This window comes from Doryrhamphus excisus, chromosome 11 (assembly GCF_030265055.1).
Source record: "Doryrhamphus excisus isolate RoL2022-K1 chromosome 11, RoL_Dexc_1.0, whole genome shotgun sequence".
Lineage (NCBI taxonomy): Eukaryota > Metazoa > Chordata > Actinopteri > Syngnathiformes > Syngnathidae > Doryrhamphus > Doryrhamphus excisus.
This window is the reverse complement of record NC_080476.1, coordinates 9,957,305-9,984,937: the sequence shown is the minus strand read 5'-3', so window position 1 is coordinate 9,984,937 and position 27,633 is coordinate 9,957,305. Positions and strand designations below refer to the sequence as shown.

Here is a 27,633-nt window from a genome sequence, read left to right as displayed (position 1 = left end):
ATTATATTACGATAAAAAATTTTACTAAAAATAATAATAAAAAAAAATTAATTATATTAGGAAAGCAGCAAGTGAACAAATGTAACAGTTACTGATTGTAAAAGTACCAGAAGGAGGGGTAGGATTTAATAAGCTTTGCTTCTTCCTACTCCTTTTGGACATGTGGAACTGTGAACTGATTATGTGATGCATTCAATTGTAATCTGATGCATGTTCAAATGAAATTAAACCATTAACATCATGATTAGTATCAAAATGTAACATATGTAAATCCCAAATGTCTTCTATGTGGAATATCTCCCATCATTTTACTTTAAATGTCGTATTGGATCGTATTTAAGTTTCAGTGATTTTTCTACCTTGATGAGTCAGCACGTGGTCTGCATGCTGCCCTGCCCAAAGGTATTGATTTTCCTCCCCATTGTTTTTCTTCTTTCACTCCATGCCTCCTTTAATCTGGCTAAACCCCTTCCACAGGCTGGGAGGAACAGAAGCAGCGTGTGAGACACAACAACGAGCTCCACACTAGATGCTCACCAAATGACCGTATAGATGTTTATACACATCTGCTCGCTACGCTCTGCCGCAGAGTCTGTGTGTGTGGGAAGCCTTTGTAGGTGCAAACGCATGTTTGGTGGTGTTTGTCCAAACAGACATTGTCCACAGGGCACATGACCCATTTTTCCTGCGTGACTAACAATACTCCAGCCAATCGCTGGCGGACGGGAGAATGACGAATGTTGAAAAAAAAAAAAATCACACGTCACAATCCTGATCGTGCCTGTCGCCGGAGAGAGGTAGAAATGGGGGGCGGGGAGGTGCTGAGTCTCCTCCTTCTCCCGCTTCAAACCCGTCACACAGGGACCAGGAAAAATATTACCTGCCCACCAGCTAGCTCAAGGTTGTACTGCCCCAATAGCAGCACTGTATAGGATTCTAATAATAAAAACGCAGTACTGAAAAGGCTGCAAAACTGCACTGTATTAAATGCAAAGTTGTTAGAACTCTTTAACCGAAGGCTGGAACTCACTGTATTACCAACACCAATACCGTGATAAGCGTCGATAGTAGCGGTGTCCCGTTTATCCTCACGAGGGTCGCGGGGGCCTAGTCACTAGTCTTTCTACAAGATAACAACCCAATACTATAGAATGGATCCCCACAAAAGAATAAAAAAGTAGTTATTTTGTGTCTCCAAAATAGGCCGCAAAACACTCTCATTCACCCTTAGTCGGCAATCCTTCATAAATACATGCTAATACAATCACAATGTCTTGATGCTTCACTGGTAATGCTTTTTTCGTCAGGTGTTGAGATTTCGCACTTTATTCAGCGGCCCTTAAATGCTGCATCATTAAATAAAATTAATAAAACTTGCCTCATGGAGACTTTCACATTACTTTTAAGAAAAGTACAAGGAAGTGTACATAAGCTGTGATTGGCATGTAAAACAACACATTTTTGTGTTGTTTATGTTGTGGCATCATTTTGGCAAAATGTATATATAGCTAAATTTGTGTTAAATTGAAAATTATGCTTGAATTTTTTTTTGTTGAAAACTGTGGATTATTGTTCATTCATTCACTACCGCTTATACTCACAAGGGTGCTAGAGCCTATCCCAGCTGTCTCTGGGCAAGAGGCGGGGTACACCCTGGACTGGTGGCCAGCCAATCACAGGACACATATAGACAAACAACCATTCACACTCACATTCATACCTATGGACAATTTGGAGTCGCCAATTAACCTAGCATGTTTTTGGAATGTGGGAGGAAACTGGAGTACCCGGAGAAAACCCACGCATGCACGGGGAGAACATGCAAACTCCACACAGAGATGGCCGAGGGTGGAATTGAACCCTGGTCTTCGAGCTGTGAGGTCTGCGTGCTAACCACTCGTTCACCGTGCAGCCTAATAATAACAATAATAATACAAATTATTTGTATAGTACTCAGACATTTTACAGTGAACAAAAAATAAATAAATAATACATTTAAGTAAAAACAGTTCTCCACATGCAAACTCCACACAGAGATGGTCGAGGGTGGAATTGAACTCAGGTTTCCTAGCTGTGAGGCCTGTGTGCTAACCACTCGACCGCCGTGCAGCCTGTCCCAACCCAATAATGAAAAAAACAAAACAAATCGGATTATATGTGCCCTGTGATTGGCTAATGACCAATCCAGGATGTACCCCGAAGTCACCTGGGATAGACTCCAGCTCACTAGTCACTCTAATGAGGAAAAGCTTTATAGAGCATGGATGTACAAACATTGTATGATGAATAAAGTCATGCAGAATATATCGTAAACAATAACACATAGCTAGCACAGCTAACTATAATAAACGTGGGTGATGTGGTGAACATATGCATATGGGGTTCTGGGCTGACGAAAAACCGACATACACACTTCTTTATTGCAGTCGTTCCTCCACATGTTTCACTAATTTTCACAGTAGAAAGCAATAGAAAGACTCCAAAAACAGTCAAAATAGTTGACAGTAGAGTATTGCCATTGCTAAGCGTCAAGTACTCTGCAAGCGACACCCCAACAAAGAGGTGCTGAAAAGAGCGATAATACAAATCGGTTGTTTCAGGAAGCCTTCACATTAGAAATACTTGCTGTAAAAGCCCAAAAAACAAAGCATTATGCTTGTTCCAAACAAGGTTTATGTGTGTCGATGTAGACGTCAATACAGAGAACTGAGAAAATACATCTGTGTGATGGCCGACGGCTCTGATGCTAAGCACGTGTGCTGCATGAAAAGAAAGCCTGTTTTTCCGTGAGTGTGTGTGTGTGTATGAGTCTGCAGTGGTGCTGGGGGGGTGGGTCGGCCCCCTCTCGGCCCTCTGCTGCTGAATGCAGAGCAGGCAGCATCAGGCCAAGGCAAATGAGTACAAGGCCTCCTCAGTGACTGCAGCACAGGCTGCACCTGGGGAATGGCCCCGGCTCAGCAACACAGCTAGCCAGCTACTCTCCACAGCAACACGTCCCTGAAGCACACAACCTGCAAGTCCAGCCATAAAAACGAGCTTCTCTGGATCTCCCTCATGAAAGACATGATTGTTGTTTTTTTATCGTTGATTTTTTTTTTTTAATCACTTGACTCCGCTCCCCCCCCCCCTCCCTCCCAAAAAAGTGGTCATCCAAGCTCTCTTTATCCTCCTTCATACTGTTCCCTTTGTTGTATCAATAAATAATTACATTCAGGAGGCCTTTGCATTGCTGTGTTGTTGTTGTTGTCGAATGTTGATGACTATTTCAGGGAAAAATCAATCATAAAAATCAAAGTCTACGGGGGCCCCACTTTTTTTTTTAAACCAACCCATAAAGAAAGCCTGCAATATTATTATTATTATTATTATTATTATTATTATTATTATTATTATTATTATTATTATTATTATTATTATTATTATTATTATTATTATTATTATTATTATTATTATTATTATTATTATTATTATTATTATTATTATTATTAATAATAATAATAATAATAATAATAATAATAATAATTTAATAAACATTTAATATTAACTTTTTATCCTTACATTAGTTTTTTTTATTTCATTTAGTTTGGATTTACAAATATTTCTACTTTATTATTGTACCTTCTTTTCTGAAAATGGAAAAAAAATGTGCAACTTTATTCATTGTTCAGTTTTTATTTTATTTTATACATATTTGAGTCTTTAATATTTCAACTTTATGGTATTTTTTATTGTCCTAATATTTTGTCTTTATTCTCTTAAAATTAAAATGTGCCAAAACACAATCAGGCTAAGGGCCGCACTTTCGATACCCCTGCTTTATTCCGTCAGACTGCAAACTACAACCGTCTGCGTTACAACGTTATGTGGTTATGAAGGCACTCCCATTTATCAATTACCGTTCATTTTAGTCTGTAAACACAAATATAGTGTGAGCCTGGTCCTTGGGTTTTCAATTCAAGTATAAAAATGATCTGATTCATTCAAATGTGGAAATTATTGAGGGGTTTCGAACAATGTTCTGTTGGGATGTTAGTAACTGTGCAAACGGACCCACAAACATGGATCCAAAAACACAAAGTGCACTTAAAACATGTGTGTTGTAGAGTATAAGATGAGAATGGTGGGACGAGCGCACTGAGACGTGAATAAAGACCATTTGCTCACGAATTCATAGGGTTCCGTCATCCATTATTTAGTATGAAGAAGAGCGGTGGATTGGTGGCTGCTTGATTTTTCTGACAGCGTTTACACGGCTTTACACTTTGTGTTAGCGGAGCATCAACTTTTTCTTTGTCTCGCCAAAGACCCATATACAAATTATGTTGAAATGTTGTTGTTTTTTTGTTATTGCCAAACTGTACAAAACTGTTTTAACCCATAAGAAGCCATGGTGACACCCATCAGTAACACTTGAAATATGTCATAAAGTCCTTAAGTGACGTCTAGGAAACATTATGCAGTGGTTGTTAGGTGTTGGTCATTTATTAGCGTTCAATAATCTTTATCCTTTTAATTACGGGGAAGCTGGCAGACTTTGGCTCAGAGGACAACAACAACAACAACAACAAAGTCTCTCAAAAGCATTTGCCCCCTATCCAAAAGCAAAATGACATAAACTCTTGTATATCGAGTTTGTTAAATGCCCCACATAAAGTGACTTTGCCCCCAAGGGCCGCGAAACAATCACATAGGCGAGTGTTCCATTTAAGTGATTTGAATGATTGGAGCGCCACAGTGCTTCCTATCAGCCAGAGAAATGGGTCAATACACCGAGACTAAGCGACACGGTTGGCAGCCTGTGTGCTCGTGGAAGACCGGCAGAGGAAACGGAGCGAGACCTCGCTGTCATTGGGTCAGACTTGACTTACAAACACAGACGTACACAAGACCGTCTGGCTAATAAAGTTCAGTACGAGCTACGACGCTAAGTCAGTTAACAACGGGAACGCACACCTCTGTTGTGTTCCGGTAACTCCGCACTGCTGATATTACAAAAAATATATATATATATACACCTAATAAATGTGTATTCAAGATTTTAAAGGTATCTTACAATATTATTCATTAGTGGCGAGTACCTGGTATTTGAGGTATATTTAAGGATTAAACAAGGATTCTGCATTTAGCTTGTTATGCTAGGAGTCCACTTGGTGCCAGTTCGCACCGAAGATTATGTGATATGTGGCGCTGAATTAATGTTCCCTCGACATGTTGCCATGTTGCCGATTGCTTAATGCAAGTAGCGCAACAAATATTTTAAACATTTTGACATTTTCTTGCAGCCAAACTAAATTTTTGTCGCCGTTACGGGCCACCACAAGCCAGTTGGGAGGCAGTTTGAGCCACTGCGCACCTTATTGGCGACACTAGGCGCCACAGAAAATACTGGCCCAGTGGACACTTAGCATTAGCTTCCTTTACTAGTGAACAATAGCAATTCAAGAAAGAGTTTTTATTGCAAATGTTGATCCCGAATCCGAGAAAAAATTTGCAATAAGTCACAAATTTTCGCCATTCGCTTGTACGTGTGGAGCGTAACTCTGGCGAAAAGCAGGGATCGACTGTTATTACATCTTATCCTGTACAATCTCCAGTCGACTTGTAATCCATTTCCACAGCCAGTTTATTAATCAGTCAGACTGGGGCTTACTTTTATCTTGACTCCAGATGCCCGCCTTTTGACGTCGGCAACCTAAGCGACCCCTGTAGAGTCGCAACCAGCCTTCTAAGGTCGTGTTACACCCGCAAACGTAATAACTGCCCACAAACGTAATAAACCACAAACGTAATACAAATCTGCAGCTTTGAATGTAATAATCCCGCAAATGTAATAAATTTCCCACAAATGTAATAAAATTTGCCTACTGCAAACCTAATACTGAATTTGTAATAGTTATTACATGTGCAAGAAATTATTACATTTTCTTTGTGGGTGTACATGTGTGTTTTAGTTACAGTATATTATTGTATGTGTGGTTTTGTGTGTATATGGGGAAGAAATAATCAAAAGAAAAAATTAAATATAATAAAAATAATAGTAATAATTTCATTAAACCAATTGCAATGATCACAATTAAGTTGTCTTTTTTAAATTTTAAATAAATTATAATTTAATAATTAAAGATTCCTTCAATGTATTCAAATGATACTGGACACGCCGCGAAACACACAGGGAAAACAAACACAACGGCAGGAGCAACAAGGACACAAAAACGCCACAGCTGAACGATGTATAAAATGAGAATTTTTGCGAATTATGCAAATAAGAATTGTAAACAAATACATTTAGCTACTTCCCGGATTTCACTTAATCCAAACGCTGTGGCCTGACTCAAAATGAGCCAATGAAATCGTTTGTTTACTTGCTGAGCGAATGCAAACCATGCATGCATCCAATTTCTATGCCGTCTGATATGATAAGGCTTAGAGCCCAGTATAAAAAAAAAATCTACGAGAGTCTTAGCACATTAATTTATAGCGCAGCAACGTGCAAATGTGTCTTCACTGAGGATTGTACGGATATTGGAGTAAAACAAAGCATCTGACGCTAACAGGAGAATTGTGAAGGAAGAAGTGCTGCTGCTGCTACAGAGATCTGGAAAGATGTAGAATGTTGATGACGATTCAAATGTTGGAAAACATTTGTCTTCATCTACCATTAATACTACTTCACCTTAACGCTCAGTTAGAATTTTCCCTGCCTCTTTGAATAATATTTTTTCCACAAAAAAAAAAGAATTATCTTGTTAAAATCCTCAAAATGACATTTACACCTTCTCCCTCATTAAAAGAAGAAAGAAGAAACAACAACAACAACCACAAAGATGCTTATTTTGTCTCATATTACATTTGTAGGAAGTTATTACATACAGATATTACAGATTTTCACTTTCCCACATATGTAATAATAAATAAGGAAATTCAGTATTACATTTGCAGTAGGCAAATTTTATTACGTTTGTGGGAAATTTATTACATTTGCGTGATTATTACATTCAAAGCTGCAGATTTGTATTACGATTGCAGTTTATTACGACAGCTGTTGTAAGAAATGCGACTTACTTTCAGCGTTGATTGACATTGTGTCTTTCTCCCAGGACACAACAGTGATGTAGGCCTCCACTGAGGCGGGGATAATGCACTTGAAGACCGCCACATTGCCTCTCATGGCTCTCTGGTCCTCCACCCGAACAGTGTAGGGTTCTCGTAGGACTGGTAGAGAAGAAAAAAAAAATACATGTTTTTAATACACTGATGCATTCACATTCTTTTGTAGAAGTTTACTGTTGTGGTAGTTGGCGGACGTGGCTGGTGAATGACCGTCTTGGCCTAAATAGCTTGTTAGTGGACACTCATTCCTGTGGAATGAGGCAATCTTTAGGGGTGAGATGTTACCTGCAGTCCGCTGTTGTCTGCTTACGACCGCTCCCCCAAAGATTGTCTCATTCCATAGCAATAGTGGCCTCTAACTAGCTGTTTTGTTCATGGAGCTGTAAAGAATATATCCAAACTACAGTATATTTACTATAGATTATGTAAATTGCAGTCAAGTCTGCCGTTCACAACTTGATAGGCCACAGTTAGTGTAGAGGTACTGACCAGCCTTAATGTGGACATCTTGGCTCCTGATTCTCCCTGAGGGGTTCTCCGCTGTGCAATAGTAGGTGTTATCGTGGATGAGTTTGCTGAAGCTGGAAGGGGGGATGTGGAAGATCTGAAGGGTGCCATTGGAGTGCACATGGCGAATCCCCGGCACATCATAGATCTCCTCACCGGTGGCCAGATACCAGCGCAGTGAGACAGGTGGCACGCCTGCAGCGGGACAGGGCACCGACGTCCCTGTGGTGCTGGCAAACACTACCTCTTGCACAGATGCATTGACAAAATATAAGCTGGAACGTAGATCTTCACAGAGAACTGCAAGGGGAAAAAAAATGGAAAGCCACATGTAAGAAAGTCGGAATCAACATGTTGACAAACATGGCTGTGTTTATTTATCGTTACAAATGTATTTTACTTGTTATGGGGTATCTATCACTACTCGACTGTGTGTTGGTGCAGATTCACCACTCCTGTCATCACGCCGTCTTCCCGCGTGCCTGCCTGCCTGCCTGTGCGACAGCTGCCAATCCCCCCTCCCAAGAGACCAAACATTTTAGCGCTTCATAAATTCCTAATGAGCATGCTCAAATCACAGGCCACTTCCAGCCACTGGTCGCTCAACCTGTTACGACAAACAAACACTGGGAAACACATGTTTCAGCACATTTGGAGCTACACTCACTTCACACGTGCTGCACTCAGAGGGACCGACCTGCGGTTGTACGGTATATGTTGACAGCTATAATATTGTTCTATCTTATGTAAAGTAAAAGATGGAGCTGTGACACAGGTTAGTATCTGGTATTTATCATATTCATCAGCAGTGTGGCTGACATTAGCTACATTACACTACATTTTAACCACATTTCATGAAAGAATGTTCTCCCCAAACAGTCAGATTATGCTACTGACACTGACAAATAGGAGTATGAATATACTGAAATAATATTTAGAAACTGGAAAAAGCAATGGGGCCACAGCTTTAGTCCTTACCTAATCCCATTTCGAATTTGACAATAATTCTACAAACTTGAGTATTTCACACAGGTTAGGACCAGGTGTTTGGATGGCGTCTGCATCTTATCACAGTAAAATAAAGTCAAAACACTTCAAGACTCACAACTCTGCACACAAATGCTAGAAGCTGGACACTGGACACACAGGGAAAATAAACACAATGGCAGGAGCAACAAGGATACAAAAACGCCACAGCTGAACGGTGTATAAAATGAGAATTTTTGCGAATTATGCGAATAAGAGTTGTAAGCAAATATATTTAGCTACTCCCCGGATTTCACTTATTCCAAACGCTGTGGTCTGACTCAAAATGAGCCAATGAAATCGTTTGTTTACTTGCAGAGCGAATGCAAACCATCCATGCATCCAATTTCTATGCCGTCTGATGTGAGAAGGCCTAGAGCCCAGTATAAAAACAAATCTACAAGAGTCTTAGCACTTTAATTTATAGCTCAGCAAATTGCAAATGTGTCTTCACTGAGGATTGTACGGATATTGGAGTAAAACAAAGCATCTGACGCTAACAGGAGAATTGTGAAGGAAGGAGTGCTGCTGCTGCAGCGATCTGGTAAGATGTAGAATGTTGATGACGATTCAAATGTTGGAAAACATTTGCCTTCATCTACCATTAATACTACTAGAATTTTCCCTGCCTCTTGTGTCAATTTTTAGAAACAGTAATATATTTTTTACTTCTAGTGATTATTTTACAAAAAGGTTTAGAGTGGAAACAAAAAGCCCACAGCCAGACAGCCATCATTGCGGCGTCTGGTTGGCGTGTATAAGAAGGCGGCTTGCTTTTGTCTCAGTCCTCTGTGCACCAGCTCATAAAAAATTGAGACCACCACCCATTTCTGGGTGACTGATTTCTTAAGATGAGAAAGCTTGATGGACACAAAACCCTTCAAGATCTCAATGGTTTAGATAGATCCAGTAGGACTACATTCATTTTTCAGAGCGATGCCAAGAAAATGGTGCAGGAAGGGGTTGAGTGGGGAGGTGGGGGGAAACCGAAAAGCACTCAGAGAGCGACACACCGTCCGTTATTAAAAGAGAAAGACGGAAAACCTCAGCAGAGGTCAAAGTACGCTTCACCTCAGGTGTCTCTCCTTCAAAAGGTATACTTCCCTCGTTATTCTTAATTTGTTTTCTTGAGCCATGCCTTACCCCCGTTCTACTTTGTGTTTGTTTTTTTTCACCTTCTTTCCTCCTTTACGCTCCTGTGACCCTGTCTCTCACTTTTAGACTAGCCCCCACCAATATACAAGTGTACAGGCGCCAACGGAAAACAAAGGTGAACACGGAGGTGAACACCAGCTGTCCACTGACTTGGCCGGATGACTACTGAGTGGCACGCTGTCCTGGTAAGTTTCTGCAACCAAAATAATTCCAAACAATGCGTGACGAGGTACTGCACTTTCCAGGGATATACTATTGACTGTGTGTTTGAGTGTTGAGTGTTGAGTGTTGTTGAGTGTTTGACTGAGGGTGATTTATAATAATGCTGCATAGACAGCTTGTTTTAAAACCTCAATATCAATCTTTTGTTTGAAGTGCGGTACACACCCCCAATCTGCGACATACTGTACATCACAAAAACAAACACGTCTGATTGAAATATTATTAATTTAATTATAACACTGTTTTTGGCACTTTGAATTGACATTTTGATGAATTCAAGTGTATCGTATTGAGGCATGGGGATAATATTCTTAGCACACAAAGGTGAGTACAGTAGATATCTGCTTTTATATTCTAGGACCATCACTGAATGGTAATACTGTGAGTAATTTATACACCCATAAAAATCAGTCCACCAGAGGGAGCTGAATGAATAATGGAAAATGCATTGAGAAGAAGTTAAAATAGTTATTTTGTTTTAAACTCGTATTGGTACTTGTGTTGTATATTTCTTAGCTAACTTTTGAGTGTTAAGTTACTGTGTGATGACTTCAGAGTTCTTTGTGATATGATAACAATGCGTGACGAGGTACTGCACTTTCCAGGGATATACTATTACAATAAACCAGGGGACTCAGACAAGACAAGGCTTTATCGCAAAGCAGATTGGGGGTTTGTTTACAAAGTCAAGTAAACTTTGAAAGGTACCTTTAGTTGTACCAAGTGGACAATAAACTTTAGAACCCATTTGTGACCCCCCCCCGAGTCCAAAATATTCCCCACTCCAGACCAGACTCACTTCAAGTTAGCACTAGCACAAACCAAACCAATCCCTGCTTGCAAGATGAGCAGACACTGCGGGGGCGTCTGTTGGCTACCGTCGTGTGTTTGTGTACAACACCGTTAAAAAGTCATTAACAGCTTGCGTGAACTAATAAGATACAACACATGCAAAAGTGCAAGTGACAGAAGCAACATTTTAAGGAGGTGATCGTGCATGTAAAATTGTAATAATGATACAAAATCTGAACTTTGGTATATAACATGTCGATATAGCCCAAGAACACAATATTTTGTGTGCCTTGATTCAGTGCCTCAGTCAAAATCATAAAAAAATAGCCGGTACCGAGATGAAAAATGGCTGGGATTGAATGAGTTAAATTAGACTGAAAAAATGGTCACACTTAATACACAATACACATACACAACAATAATAGATTGTCCTTGAATCTAAGTAAAACTAAAATCATGCTGTTTGGTAACAGCAGAAAGGACACGCACCAGCAAATACAAATAGACAGTGTGGACATTGAAAGGGTGAACGAAAATACATTTCTGGGGATCACAATAGATGAAAATATGAGCTGGAAACCTCATATTACAAATATACAACATAAGGTGGCCAGAAATATTTCAGTATTGAACAAAGCAAAATTTGTTCTAAAACAGAAATGACTCCACACTCTTTATTGCTCTCTAAAAGAATATAAACTACTGTTTTTTTCCACAATTTACAAAAGTGTCAGGTGTTTTGTTTTTGAGGGAGTCCAGTGAAAAATTTGGATCCAGTCTTGGCTGATTTGAGCGATGCTATATATATATCACTATATTGACAGTTACTATGGTACTCATTATGTCATTGTATGGTCATATGACCTCGTACTTCGGTACGAGATACATTATTTAAAATAAAAACATAAAAAAAAACTTAAACTGTATTATGGAAAGCAGGAAGTGAACAAATGTAACAGTTTCTGATTGTAAAAGTACCAGATGGAGGGGTAGGATTTAATAAGCTTTGCTTCTTCCTACTCCTTTTGGACATGTGGAACTGTGACCTGATTATGTGATGCATTCAATTGTAATCTGATGCATGTTCAAATGAAATTAAACCATTACCATTGAGTGAAATTACATGGGAAGGTGAACTTGAATAACTGGAAGGGGATCAAATCATTATTTCTTCCATTCTATAGCATTGTATGTGCTTTTCAGTCTCATCTGGTTCAAACTGGGGCGCGCAGGAAAGGAAGTGTGGTTTGAAAATGACGATCCCTTCATATCGTATGAACTAATGCTTGTCTCAGTCCCACATGTCAGCAGATATAGGTGGTGGGCCTCCCCGAAGACCCCACAGCGCATTGGAGGTGACTTCCACAGCAGTCCGCCCATTGTGTCGCTCCTGCAACTGCGTGTGGAGCTCAAGGGCACCAGACGCACGGTCGGTCAAGGAGAGTGCAAGCAGGCGTGTCATAAGGATGTGGGGGGATGGATGAGTGTTAATGTCGTGGAGCCCGCGAACATGGAGGCTGACGTGTCCTTGGTCGGCAGGCAGAGTCAATGCAACTCGTGACATGATTGGTTTTGTCTGACACCATTCCAGAATATGACAAGCCGAGACAGAAATGCTGCAAATATAAACAGCCATCCATTTTTCATGAGGGATTGTCCTCATAGAATCGCAGGTGAGCCGGAGCCTTTACACCTAAAGGCCTAACACAAGGTGCTCAACACAAACCATCAGAAAAAAGAACTCGCCGTGTGAACCAAAAATAGCACAACATGTAAAACAATAACAATGAACTACCTTTCTATATTGATAACAACGCCTAAGTGCTCACAAGGTATGCTGGGTACTCTAGCAACGCTACGATATTGTGGAACCTTGGTTAGCGTCATTAATCTGTTCCAGAAGGGCCAACTCAAACCAAAATGTACTTTAACCAAATCATTCATTCATTCATTTTCTACCGCTTATTTTCACGATGGAGCCTATCCCAGCTGTCCTCGGGTGAGAGGCAGGGTACACGCCAGCCAATCACAGGGCACATATAGACAAACAACCATTCACACTCAGATTCATACCTATGGACAATTTGGAGTCGCTAATTATACTAACATGTTTTTGGAATGTGGGAGGAAACCGGAATACCCGGAGAAAACCCACACATGCATGGGGAGAACATGCAAACTCCACACAGAGATGGAGAGACAGAGAGCCGAGGGTGGAATTGAACTCGGGTCTCCTAGCTGTGAGGTCTGCGCGCTAACCACTAGAACTCTATGCAGCCGAACCAGATCAATTTTTCCCATAACAAATAATGCAAATCTCAATAATCCATTCTGTTATTTCCGTAGGCAGACAACCTTCTTTTAAATTTAGAGCCATCTTGACATGAAATAACACACCTATAGTCACTTTTATAGTATAGATAATAATAATGGAAAATATGCTAGCATTGACGGTGTACTTCCTTCTCACCAGTGTAACATTACCGACACCGAAGCGGTGAACATTCACACAGGAGATGCTGTCAGCCACGACTCACGCTAGTAATTCGCACTCTCCACATTACTAACCAAAGACTCTGCTGCTAAACACAGCTAAACACAGTCAACTGCCGCTAGCTCACGTCACACACACGTCACAGATATTATACTACATATCCCGTCTTCATGAATATTTGTGTTTTCATACAGAAGTAGAACATGCAAACTCCACACAATCAAATGAATAAAGGCAGAAAATCCAAAAAGCATAAACAAACAATATTTTCCCAGCACTGTGTATGAAGTAAAATCCTGCAAACCTTCACTCTGCTAATGTTAGCAGCTGCCTCCAAATTACACAGGCAATTTATTTAAGTAAATGTCCAATCAATACAGGCCCACGAGCACACCACATAAATAGGGTCTTGCATTAGTAGACTGATGTGATGTGGGCTTTACGCTGGGCCTGCGTTTACCACACCAAAACCACATCCATCACAATATGCTAGCTGAATAGCCCGGACAAAACATTGACTTCATTTAAAATATCAACTTTTTGCCTTCATGATTTTATCACAATGTCCCCTCGTGTTTTGAATGCAATTAAACGTCAGCGCTCAGCTGGCTCTCAGTCACAGTGTGGACCTGAGCGGGTCAGAGATCTCCGTGGTGCTACAAGACATCAAGATATTAGGGCTACTTCACTGCGGGAAACTAGCGCTGAGCCTTACTGACAGGTTATGGCAGCCAGTGCAGGTAATTAAGGCCGATACCGCCTAGGGAGGGCGGAATGGGGGAAGGGAAAAAAAGGGGGGGGGGGGGGGTGGTAGACAGGGTGGAGGGCAGGGCGGCCTCATGATGACAGTGAGTAAGCATCCACCCAGCCCCACCCCCACCCCCATTCTGATGGTCCCCGCATCCTCCACTCTCCTCCACTCTCCTGCCCTAAGGCCTTACACGCGACATGCTAAAGCCAAGAGCGCCGAGTAGAGATGTACAGATCACAGAACAGGGCTTCCCCCTCACTCCCAAATCAGAGACTCCCAATTTGCACTCATGAATAATGGTTGAGCGGTGCGCTCTGTGCCATGCAGATGCTATGTAAAACCAATGTTAGTCTCCTCTGATGTCAACTCTCTGGAGGGCCTGACAAGCGCTACCGTGAAGTGGGCTAGTTGATGCATTTCATCTGCATAAGCGGCGACGAGAGACCGGGGAGTTCCCACGTACAGGCGACTTTAATGACTTACATCATCAATGGTGAAGGGGACAAATACTGCAAATCAACTGGGAGAGAGGGAAGGGTAGAGGGAAATAAAAGGATAGAGGAGGACATTGTATACAGAGGCACAGAAACAATAAACAAATCATATGAGATATTCATAGCGCATCATTAACCTTCCAAAGTGACACAGCATATATCAAATACTACTATATTAGATACACAGATGTGTCAGTAGCAATCAAAACTACCAGGTTTTTTACTGAATCAGAGCTCATGGGTACTCGCTTCCGTTAACCTGTTAACCACTGTGACAGGTAAAAATGGAGTACCCGATCCACTTCAGTCGGTGACTCATAACAAATTGAATCAGTAAAAGGAATCAAGTCATCCTGCGAAAAATATGTATGATTTTCTTGCTTAGTACAATGTAAAAGGGCTGCACGGCGGTGAGTGGTTAGCGCGCAGACCTCACAGCTGGGAGCCCCGAGTTCAATCCCACCCTCGGCCATCGCTGTGTGGAGTTTGTATGTTCTCCGCCCGTTCTCTGCCCGTTCTTCCCAGCTTCTTCCCACATTCCAAAAACATGCTAGGTTAACTGGCAAGTGAGTGTTTGTCTATATGTGCCCTGTGATTGGTTGGCGACCAGTTCAGGGTGTACCCCCAAAGACAGCTGGGATAGGCTCCAGCAACCCCGCGACCCTCGTGAGGATACGTAAGCGGTAGAAAATGAATGAATGGAATGGAAATAGAAATTTACAGTCCCCTGAAAAATAACTCACATGTGCGCATTCAAAAATCCTTAATAAATCCTTAATAAATGTACTACAGGTACCGCTATTAGTCCATGGGGACCGGGTAGCTCTTTGTTTGACAGGAGCCAATCATGAGCAATGGAAAAAAAAAAACACAACGAGCTTGTCAACCCATTGGAAATCGCAGGAGGTCATTACTCAATGTAACAATCTGACACACGGCGTCATATCACAAAGAACTCTGAAGTCATCACACAGTAACTTAACACTCAAAAGCTAGCTAAGAAATATACAACACAAGTACCAATATGAGTTTAAAACAAAATAACTATTTTAACTTCTTCTCAATGCTTTTTTCCGTTATTCATTCAGCTCCCTCTGGTGGACTGATTTTTATGGGTGTATAAATTACTCACAGTATTACCATTCAGTGATGGTCCCGGAATATAAAAGCAGATATCTACTGTACTCACCTTTGTGAGCTAAGAATATTATCCCCATGCCTCAATATGATACACTTGAATACATCAAAATGTCAATTCAAAGTGCCAAAAACAGTGTTATAATTAAAATAATAATATTTCAAATCAGACGTGTTTGTTTTTGTGATGTACAGTATGTCGCAGATTGGGGGTGGGTACCGCACTTCAAACAAAAGATCGATATTGAGGTTTTAAAACAAGCTGTCTATGCAGCACTATTATAAATCACCCTGATGGAAACACTCAGTCAATTGAGAATAGCAGAAACAAGAAAAGGCTAATAAAAAGGCAAGGCTCTGCATTAGCGCTACACAGTCTGCACACAAGCATGTGCAACTCTTTAGTAATGTGGGGGCGGGGGGGTTTCACAGTACATCCAAAATCATGCATGTTGTCTTCAATTGCAACCTTGCAAGCATCTTTCTCTGTTTGGCCTTTGGACGGTGTCTCAGACAGCTGGCTGAAGGCTCAGCAAACACCGCCAGGCAAAACACACATCAACGTATTCAGAGCGCTTAGTGCCCTGGATTAATCAAATTATAATTTAATCATCTGATCAAACAGCAATTAGCATAATCACTTCTGGGCTCGGCCTGATAGAGCGGGGACTGAAGCAGAATGGAGCTTGGGGGGCGAGCAATACTTAAATGAAACATTTGCCAGAATGTTTGAAAATGTAACACGTTTCAGGCCATAAAACAGAGACAGATTGTGAATACTAATCAGCATGATTTGCTTCGGCCTACTGAATAGATCGCTGGATGAGCCGCGGCGAGACTAAACGCTATTTCAATTCACAAAAGTAAATAGTACAACCTGAAAAATAAAAACTTAATACTTTAATTTTAAATAATGGCACATTTTGACCTCATGTTTTTCAACCTTATTTAAAAACAGAACATCAAGTTATTGACCTGCGGGTGTTTGATTTTAAAGATAATGTCACTGTACGTCGAATAACTCACTATATTGATAAACAGATGTGTTACAATGCGCAATCTGCTGTGGTAGGTGCAAGTGAGGCTAAAAGAACTACAGTTCCCATGATGCCTAGAGTGCAGCTTTAGGAAGAAGTAAAGTGGACGCAAATATCACGTTTTTTTAAGTCTTATGCAGCAATCGTGTTTTAATCTGACAAATCATAAGTAAGTTTGATCAAGTGTAAGATAGAGGGCTGCACGGCGGTTGAGTGGTTAGCGTGCAGACCTCACAGCTTGGAGACCTGAATTCAATTCCACCATCAGTCATCTGTGTGTAGAGTTTGCATGTTCTCCCCGTGCATGCGTGGGTTTTCTCCGGGTACTCCGGTTTCCTCCAACATTCCAAAAACATGCTAGGTTAATTGGCGACTCCAAATTGTCCATAGGTATGAATGTGAGTGTGAATGGTTGTTTGTCTATATGTGCCCTGTGATTGGCCGGCCACCAGTACAGAGTGTACCCCGCCTCTCGTCCGAAGACAGCTGGGATAGGCTCCAACAACCTCCACGACCCTTCGTGAGGAAAAGCGGTAGAAAATGAATAAATGAATGTTTAGATAGCGGCTGCACCGTGGTTGAGTGGTTAGCGCGCAGACCTCACAGCTAGGAGACCTGAGTTCAATTCCACCCTCAGTCATCTCTGTGTGGAGTTTGCATGTTCTCCCCGTGTATGCGTGGGTTTACTCCGGTTTCCTCCCACATTCCAAAAACATGCTAGGTATGAATGTGAGTGTGAATGGTTGTTTGTCTATATGTGCCCTGTGATTGGCTGGCGTGTACCCCGCCTCCTGCCCGAAGACAACTGGTATAGGCTTCAGCAACCCTGCGACCCTTGTGAGGATAAGCGGTACAAAATGAATGAATGTTTAGATTGCTTGGACCCCGGCAGAGAAAAAGCATCTTACGTCTCATCCTCGGAGCTAACAAGTGATGTCGTTTAACTTTATTTATAGCGTGTCAAAAAAAATCCACAATCAAAGTGGTAGGGGGAAACACTATTGTCTTGACCACATTCCATTTATGTGCATGTTTGCCTTATATTTTACAAACCACGCTGTCTCACTAATTATCACCACCCTAAGCAAGTATTGTTGGAACATAATCCAGGCAGCTGGGGAAAAAACAGCTTATCTCCTCAACACCAAGAGAACTCATGCATGCATGTAAGTGTGAACTTGATTCTTGCCGGACAAAATATTGGCCAGCCTTCACCAGTGCCTACGATGCCTAAAATAGCGTTGTTTCTGCATGGCGAACCAGAATGAATTGATATGAATCTTGAAGCATAACACAAGCTGACTCCGTATAAGCCTTCTTCCCCCGCTCTTCCTCCACTTTCTGCCTCACTACACACCATCATCTCCTTAAGCATTGCAGTTGGGGTTAAATGGAATCTTTAACAGTTCAATGTGCACCCATTAGCATATGCTTTTGTGTCTACTCCTGACAGCCAAGCCAAAGCACAACACACTGGAGAAACAGCAAAACCTAAAATCTGCTGTCAAATCCAGGTATCATCGGAAAGTCCGATGATTATTCATAAAATGCTAAAATGTCAAATATCACCTTACAAACCTAAGCGGCATCTAGTCCAGGAAGAATTCAGATCGTGTTATAAATAAAAAGCAAACGGCCAATAAATCAAACATCATAATTCATTCATTTTCTACCGCTTTTCCTCACGAGGGTCGCGGGGGTGCTGGAGCCTATCCCAGCTGTCTTTGGGCGAAAGGTGGGGTACACCCTGGACTGGTCGCCAGCCAATCACAGGGCACATGTAGACAAACAACCATTCACACTCACATTCATACCTATGGACAATTTGGAATCGCCAATTAACCTAGCATGTTTTTGGAATGTGGGAGGAAGAGGAGAGCGGGGGTGCTGGAGCCTATCCCAGCTGTCTTCGGACGAGAGGCGGGGTACACCCTGGACTGGTGGCCAGCCAATCACAGGGCAGATATAATTAGTTCCAGTTAACCCTTCAAAATACGGGTTTTAACATTACTAGAGCCCTTTAGATATGAAATAGCACCCCTATAGTCATCTTTACATTCATTCAATCATTCATTTTCTACCGCTTATCCTCACGAGGGTCTATCCCAGCTGTCTTCGGACGAGAGGCGGGCTACACCCTGGACTGGTGGCCAGCCAATCACAGGGCACATATAGACAAACAACCATTCACACTCACATTCATACCTATGGACAATTTGGAATTGCCAATTAACCTAGCATGTTTTTGGAATGTGGGAGGAAACTTGAGTAAAACCCATGCATGCACGGGGAGAACATGCAAACTCCACACAGAGATGCCTGAGGGTGGAATTGAACCCTGGTCTCCGAGCTGTGAGGTCTGCGCGCTAACCACTCAACCACCGTGCCGCCCCAAACATCATAATAATCATCACAATTTTTTTAAAAACATGCAAAGCCCGACGTACCCCTGAAAATCCTTCATATTTCATATTTCATAGCAACACAGCATGATTAAATAAACTCTCTTAGGTCAATCAGGACAGTGTGACAAAACATTCCCTTCCCAGTGGCCTACATCGTGTTGACTGGTGTGTTGACGTTAATGGGTGACTGAGGAGCGGCCTTGTTGCTGTGACTCTGTCAGCTCGTCCTAACTGTATGTAACGTGACAGATGCACCAAAAGACACTGCACAGACCTCGTTTTCCACTGGCACTGATGTGACCTCTATGGAACGGTTTTTTGTCTGAAGATAGTTGGGTTAAAACAGCGCCACCATGACAAACTTGGACCACATTAAAGGACGGAATTCTTCGGAATTCGGAATATTTGATGTTATTTGTGTCTGGATTGCTTTTAAGGACAATATCAGAGTAAATACAAATATGTTTTTAGTGGTTGCATCTTACTCCAAGTAAACAAAGTAGACATCTTCCTGTGACTTCTTCAGGGTTAAACGGTGATCAATCATGTTTTGATCTGACAAATCTTAAGTAAGTTTGATCGAGTGTAGATTTACCACAGCTTCTGCTTGGAGCTTTGAAGTCTGATTATAAAAAGCTCATCAGATCTCACTCATTGGAGCTAAGTAGTAACACTGGGACCACCGAGTGTCGGTAGGATTACAAGGTTTATAGTGTGTCCTATTGTAAATATCCCATGTTTCAATGTTGATAACTGTGGCTTACACACAAGTGCAGACTATATGAATCAAATAAAATAAATAGGGCTGCATGGCGGTTGAGTGGTTAGCGCGCAGACCTCACAGCTAGTTCAATTCCACCCTCCCCGTGCATGCGTGGGTTTTCTCCGGGTACTCCGGTTTCCTCCCACATTCCAAAAACATGCTAGGTTAATTGGCGACTCCAAATTGTCCATAGGTATGAATGTGAGTGTGAATGGTTGTTTGTCTATATGTGCCCTGTGATTGGCTGGCCACCGGTCCAGGGTGTATCCCGCCTCTCGCTCCAGCACGCCCGTGACCCTCGTGAGGATAAGCGGTAGAAAACGAATGAATGAATTAAATTAAATAAATTGGTGGGTGTGGCTTAGATTTGGTTGTGTTCATAGTCCGGAATTTATGGTTACTGATAACTCCGATTGCATCTGTTCATTGATCATTTTACATTAAATTCATTTAATGAGTGTGTGAAGAGAGAAGGGGAGGGCTCTGGAGCTGAAGCTAGTCACTTTTATTGCAAATGCTGATCCAAAATTGGATAACATTAATGTCCAGCTTGGAAGTTGGTTTTTTTTTGGGGGGGGGGAGCTAGTCTTGTGTCAAAATAGACAATTTTTTTAGGCTTCTCATTTACTTGCAGTTTTCACCGTTGGCCCTAAATCATAACCCCCATAGTATGCCATAAGCTTGGAATATGCAGGCTACAAATGTACAGTTTATACCCTGTTGGCAGCGCTTCAGATGATCACTCCTGTGTTTGTTATGTAACTCTAAGTGTTAATCTTGTACAAGTACGTCTCAAGATGTCGTTTCTCCGCCACAGTCCCTCCACTAACCTGAGCCGAAGCTCAAACAAGCCAGTAGAGGAGCATCACTGTATATTCACACAGCTTATTAGTGTCCAATTGAGCGTGGATCAGATTTCACCCCAAGGCCCTGCCGCGCAAAAACAACATGAAGCTATTTCCCCAATTTCATTGCTCATAACTGGAAAACGTCCCACCTACTTGATTTAACTCTTAATAGACACTTTTCAGCAGCGGTTTAAGCACCACTAAATAAAACCCCACAGCAGATTTGCAGCCAATCATACGGAGATGAGCTTGCAAATGTGAACTCAAACTGGCATCATCACAAAAAAAAATGGAGATTGCGCAGTCGCTAGCACAGGTGTAACGGTTTGAAGGTCTTTTTTTTCCCATTAAGGTTCGTTTTGGGTGTAATGATTTTTAAATGAAACATGCAAGTAATACTCCAATCAATAGAACTACAATATGAAATGACATATTACAGTTTACGAGGTTTCTTTGTAGTATTGCAGAGAAGTGCTACAGTTTGAACTACATTTACATACAGGGATGCAACAGGACGGGCATCCTCCAGGTTCGATATGTCCAGCGGTGGTATAAGGTCACATTACACACTTAAGGTTACTCAAGCCATGGCGTTGGACCTGATTTGGGTCCCGGTCATGACTGACTCGGGACTTTACTCAGACTTTAGTCTGATGACTTGAAAATATTTGAGATTTTGAGTCTGTTATGAATCGTTATTATCAAATTTCCAGCAGGACAACATTGGTGCCTCATTGAACGGGATCGAATGCGATAGATTGTGACATTAGCCTTGTTTTTAGCTCTGAATGAATGCATGGATGTTGTATTTTAATGCATCTTTTACTCTGTTTTTTACTCAAATATTTATTTATTTATTTTTTCTTCACTGTAAAATGTCTTTGAGTACTCTGAAAAGCGCTATACAAATAAAATGTATTATTATTATTAGGCTGCATGGTGGACGAGTGGTTAGCATGCAGACTTCACAGCTAGGAGACCAGGGTTCAATTCCACCGTCAGCCATCTCTGTGTGGAGTTTTCATGTTCTCCCCGTGCATGCGTGGGTTTTCTCCGGGTACTCCGGTTTCCTCCCACATTCCAAAAACATGCTAGGTTAATTGGCGACTCCAAATTGTCCATAGATATGAATGTGAGTGTGAATGGTTGTTTGTCTATATGTGCCCTGTGATTGGCTGGCGATCAGTCCAGGGTGTACCCTGCCTCTTGCCCAAAAAGAGCTGGGACCCTCGTGAGGAAAAGCAGTAAATGCTAAATAGTGCTTGTGACTTGTAAGGACTTAAACTTGACTTCGAATCAGACTCAACCAGACTTGACTTGGACTTGCAGGTTTTTACTTGAAACCTGACTCGAGACTTCGAGACGCATCTGCACTGAACCAAAAGCTCTGTCCTACAAAGTGTGATTCTGAATACGTGTACCATTACGACTCTATGTAATGTACTATAAATGACCATTTCATGTCTACCATACAAAACGGCAATGCAAATGCCCCATCCTGCATAAAATAAAAGTGATGTTTCCATTACGTGTTTTTTCTTCAAACACAATAAAATGTCTCCCATTTCAGGAAGCATTCCCATGGTCACCTGAACACAATACAATGTTGCCCAAAAGCCACACTGCAGCAGCACTCATTAAAGCAGCTCTCCATAGAGACAACCTCTGCAGCCTGCACGAGATCACTGCCTGAATCGCCTTTCTTTTCCCCGTCCACAAACAAGCACAGAAGACGATATTAAGATGAGTTTTAACGGAAGTTGCAAATTCAGACTGCTGAGGAAAAAGAAAATGATACGAATGTCTAATATCAACTATCAACAATGGTGGCCCTTTTTTTTATTCAGCCTGCCTTCAGCTAAGCTAAGCTTGACAAAGAAGGCAAAACACGGGAATACCATAATGCCACTGTCCGCTGCAGAAAGCATCATTCCGATCAACGACTCAAGCTAGAAGATTGTTTCACAATGAAAAACGTCGCAGCATCCGTTGTGATTGAAGTGTTGCCGCTGCTGCCATTCAAAGTTTCCATGTAGACGCCTGTAGCAGCAGCCATTTTGCAACGCTCGTGCGTAGACCAGAGACTAAAACAACACAAATCCATGATGGTCAGACATCAGACGGTGCAGCGTGGACTGTTTCTGTTAGGAATGGCCTTGCCTGCAGTTAAAACCAAGCCATGGGAGCAACACAGCCTTTTATATAAGAATAACTATTTAGCTCCAGTATGTCTTCAAAATGGTTTTCCTCCATCGCCATTCAGCCCGGCTTGTTTGTTCTTAGCATGCAAAAACACATTCTAAGTGCCTTGGTTTTATTTTAAAGCGGACATCCCACTGCACCCCCAACCCTAGAACCCCTTGTCCTCCTCGTTGCACCCCCTTCCTCACACACCCTTCATGTATTCGCCATTAAAAAAAAAAAAAATCAATCATTCGCCCCCGGCCACTGAAAACATAATCACTGGTTATCAATCCCATTTCATTGACAGGATTCACTTTTGTCAAATACATTTTTTGTGCACGGTGCACTTAGATAAGAACGATAAGGGCTTGTCTTGTATTTTTTTTTCCCTCCCAATCCAAAATGTCTGTGCTTCTAACATGGCGGGTGCAATGCAAGAGGAAAAAAGCCTAGCCAACCTATAATCCTTTTTCTCGAAGACATCCAAACAAATGGCTATAACGCATGCATGTCAATTCACTTTACCATACAATTACATGGAATGCATATGGATTTTTTTTTATGACATACATCTTAGTTAGTATTTCTGTGTGGGGAAACTTAACAGTTAGCTTTGAAACAAATAAGTTTCAACTGTCAGCTCACGTGAACAATAATAAATCATCACAATTGTATGATACTCAATGCTGGCTACATGTATAGACATAGGCAAGGCCCGGTGCAGTTTCATTGAATGCATCATTTCTCAGAAATCAATTAATTGAACTTTCTTAAGGCCTAGAATGTACTAAAATGTCATTGCAGGAGGGGAGGGGGCAAAAAAAAATCAATATAAACACATTAAAATGTATAGCTCATATGTTGCAATGCATCCATTGCTCTACATTAAAAGCTCTCTTTTCTGCATGGTAACTCTCTTTTCAGTGGATTTGACTGAATGAACTGAAAGGTTCCCAGTGTATAAATGTGAAATGTTAGACTTGAAGGTTAAGGGAGAATAAACCCTTTATGTTGTATCCTAAGGACACAGACTGTAAATAATCTATATTTGCATAAAAGGCAATGATAAAGTTGAAGCTAAGCATGCAAAGAATTTAATTAAAAAAAAAAACACTTACCATTCAAGATGCACTGGGAAAAGATAAGAGCCAATATCCACATGCCCCGCTCCTTTCTATATCCAAGCTTAGGCTTTTTCTGCTTCTCTCCACGCACTCTTTCTTCTTCGATTCCTTTTTATTTCTTCAACAAGTCATTTGCAACCAAACAAGGTAGACGCATGAAGATCTGTGTCTCTCCTTCCCTCTCAAATCCTGAGGAGAAGATGAAGAGGAGGAGGTTCGGGGTCTTCTTCCTTCCTGCAGCTTGCTTGTGTGTTGCTGCAGCGGGAGGGCAGTGTGCGTTCTGGAGAAGATCCACAAGTATATTGCGTGGAAGTGCCAGCGGATGTGGACCCTCAGCGGGGGCCTCAGCAGCGCTGCCGTCCGCCCGTGTCGGACCTCCGCCCGGCCTTGAACATGAGGGAGCTCGGCTCTGTGCGCTCCGGTCCAGGTGAGAGGTTCCGCTGACGCAGACTGTGGAGGCTCATAGAAGAAAGTGGCTGATCCAGCAACCCATAAAAAAGAAAGAAAAACGTAAAAGGCTTTAAGATCCTATTTAAAAAAAAACAAGGAATCGCAATGGAAGGACTAAAACGCTGGATGATGGGGCAAAATATGCGTAAAAGTGCGCACGGCGATGATTGTTAGCTGAGCTGGGAAGTCATTCCGTCTTCTCCACCTCTCTCCATCCGGCGAGCAACAAGCACACGCATCTTCCCTCCACAGAAGCCCGCACACACAAACTGCGCACAACGAACCTGGCCTGCCTCACGCAAGTGCGGGATAAAGCAAACCATCGCCTTCTTCTCTGCGGCTGCTTCCTCCCATCGCCTTAAAGGTGCACGCAGGGGTGGGTGGGTGGGTGGGTGGAGGGAGCAGATGATCCTCACTGGATCCTCTTTTGTTTTATCACCACTAGGTGATCAAAGTGTCCCAGTGAAGAAAGAACACTAGTGGACATTAACATGAGGAGGACATCTTCTATGATTTGCTGCTTCTGCTGCTGCGTATACCAGGCTGGAGGAAGGCTTTGAGGGAGAGGTGGAGGTGGAGGTGGAAGAAAGGAGGAGACGAGGCATCACCTGCCGGTCAGATGAACGAGCAAAATGATGAATTGTCTTAATTGGAAGCGATATCGAATCGTCGCTTTTAATGTCGTTTCTGGGGAAATTGGTGAGAGCCCGGGGTTATTTTTGCCCAAATGTCACCCTGGCGTTTGATAATTGACCTTGACAAAGCAACAACACACGCACTTTAGCACCAGGGGGCATCAAATGGTGGTCTGCGTGTCAAGCACTTGGGAGGGATCATGGAAAGTCAACATGAGAATTGTTTTTTTTTTACCAAATGTTTATAAAACAAAATGCATTAATACTTACCAGGGTTGTGTAGTAAGGTTCATGGCTCCTTGGTCATGTCAACACTGCCGGTTGTTTATAACTATAAAAAGAAGATAGCAATGTTTTCGAATACTTATTAGCGCTGTGTGTTTATTTTTTTATGAACTGACAAAGAATGTTGCCCTTCATTTGCCATTGAAATATACAAAAATATAATATATAAAAGCTCTGATATGCTTTGTTGTAAAAGTATTTTCACCCCCCGGTGAGTTCGGGAATATAATCTTCCATCTTATTCATTCATTCATCATCAGCAGGGGAATTATTATGCTTTTTCTACATTTCTGACCTATAAATGTAGTTAAAATGTTATATTCTCGTGTTAAACAATGCCAAAGTTTCCGATAATGAGGTTTGCGCATTTGGAACTGAGTTTGGAATGGCTCAAAACGCTCGGTTTCAAAAGGTGTGGTAAAGATGTTCTTTTGTGATGTCACAGAGGGGCACAAATCAAAGGAAATACGGCTGGAATGGGTACAGATTCTGCAAAATTGAAAAAGTTTTCTGTGTGGGTTATTGTGTGTAGCAGGGGCGTCACTATAGGTTCTGAGGACAGGGGGGGCCCTGGAGATGCATAGGATATGAATGAATGTAGTAGACATTAAAAAAAAAATCCAAAAAACAAATAACTGGGATGTAACTTTCCCACTTTTAGACAGATTTAGTAGAGATACTGAATTGTTTTAGGCCACAATTAAATTTACACAAGTACACACAATCTACACTGCAAAATTGGACAGTGATCAATTATATTGTAATTATTATTACTATCATCATTATTCTTCTTCTGATTAGTATTAGTCTGCTTATAGGCTTGTTTATTAGCCTGCTTTGGCCCTATTATATAAAATTTGTCAGAGATATTTTTTGTAAAAAAAAAAAAAAGGAAAAATCAAGAAAAAATATCAAATTATTTAGGGGGGCTTAAGAACATTTTAGGCGGGCTTCAGCCCCCCCCAAAATAGGCCTAATGACACAAGTCAATCCAAAGGGTCGAAAAAGGAGCATATTAGGTACCCTTTAAAATACCTTACTTGCAAAAATAAAAGCCTTTTCCTTTCTATGGAAGGACGGCAATGACAAGCGCCTTTCAGCTCACGCACACCCTCACCTTTTCAGGATGAAGCGAGTACTACAAGTGCTTCCTGTATGATATTTCTGTGTATTTTATTGTCTGATTGGCAATGATGATGTCACACTTGCATTAATCCAAAAAGAGATGCTTGCGGCAAACTCCTCACAGGTTTCTGCCCTGTATTTGAACAGGAAACGTGCCGATTCTGATATTTTTACTGAAGAAAATGTTACAAACTATTGAAATCATAAAGAAAATAGATAGAAACTAAGTCTGAGTCCACGCCCATTTCATTTCCAGTGCTGTTTAGTCTTTGTATTTTGCCGTCTTGTTTAGTCTGACCATATGGTAAATCATTGTTCTCTGTGATCATCCTTGCACACTGTTTGGGTCTAAAGATTGGATTAAAAACATTGACTGTATGGTCATAAACAGCTCAAGCCTTACTTGTCTAATCCTTGCTTTAAACAGCATGAGATGTTGTGAGATTATGAGCAAATCACAGCTATGATCCTCCTCAAGCCCTTTTGTTGTTTAAAGTTTCACGTTCAAGATGAAAGGCATTCTTGTGACCAAAATCAACAATATGTCACTGAAATGTATTTGGAAATTAAGGACCATCAGCATCTTTGACTGCTGTCCAGAAATATATTGATCGTCGGAATTTAATCAACATTCCGACATGTTTTGCTGAAGAAAAAGGAAATGGCGTGTCAACGCCGAGCACCTAGCAAATGCTTCTTCTACGCAGGCAGACAAAATGATCATAACATTTATTAAAATCTACCTCCAGAACAAATTGAATAGTGAGAGTACAGTCGGTGTCAATGTCTACCAAATTCAAAGGTGACCCATTCAGTAATTGACTAAAATGTCACACAAAATGCCCCCAGTTGCGTGACAGGAAGAGCCAAAGGGGGGTCACAAAATGTCCCATTCTTTCTCCCGTTAAGTGTTGCGATATAATGAGACACTTGGGTAGAAATTTGCGTCTGGAATAATAGGGAGCACCAATCTACATCCTAACCTTAGAATCCATAAGGAACATTTACTGCACGTGATTGGCCGAGTTAACATCATGAGTGTTTGAATGCATCTTCCGAATGCCTTATATTTGTATTTTAGCGGAAAAT

At 41.4% G+C, this 27,633-nt stretch overlaps 1 protein-coding gene across 2 annotated transcripts in view; it reads right to left on the bottom strand.

The window, feature by feature from the left end:
* The window catches only part of dscama (Down syndrome cell adhesion molecule a), a 92,838-nt gene extending 67,963 nt beyond the window's left edge, over positions 1 to 24,875 (bottom strand). For both annotated transcript variants that reach the window (XM_058087997.1, XM_058087998.1), the window contains exons 1-3: positions 24,044 to 24,875; positions 7,600 to 7,917; positions 7,063 to 7,212 (exon numbers count right to left, since the gene is read on the bottom strand). In XM_058087997.1, the coding sequence (XP_057943980.1) occupies positions 7,063 to 7,212; positions 7,600 to 7,917; positions 24,044 to 24,086 (511 nt within the window). In that variant the 5' untranslated portion in view covers positions 24,087 to 24,875. The remainder of the gene's footprint in view (positions 1 to 7,062; positions 7,213 to 7,599; positions 7,918 to 24,043) is intronic.
* Positions 24,876 to 27,633: the final 2,758 nt, after the last annotated feature.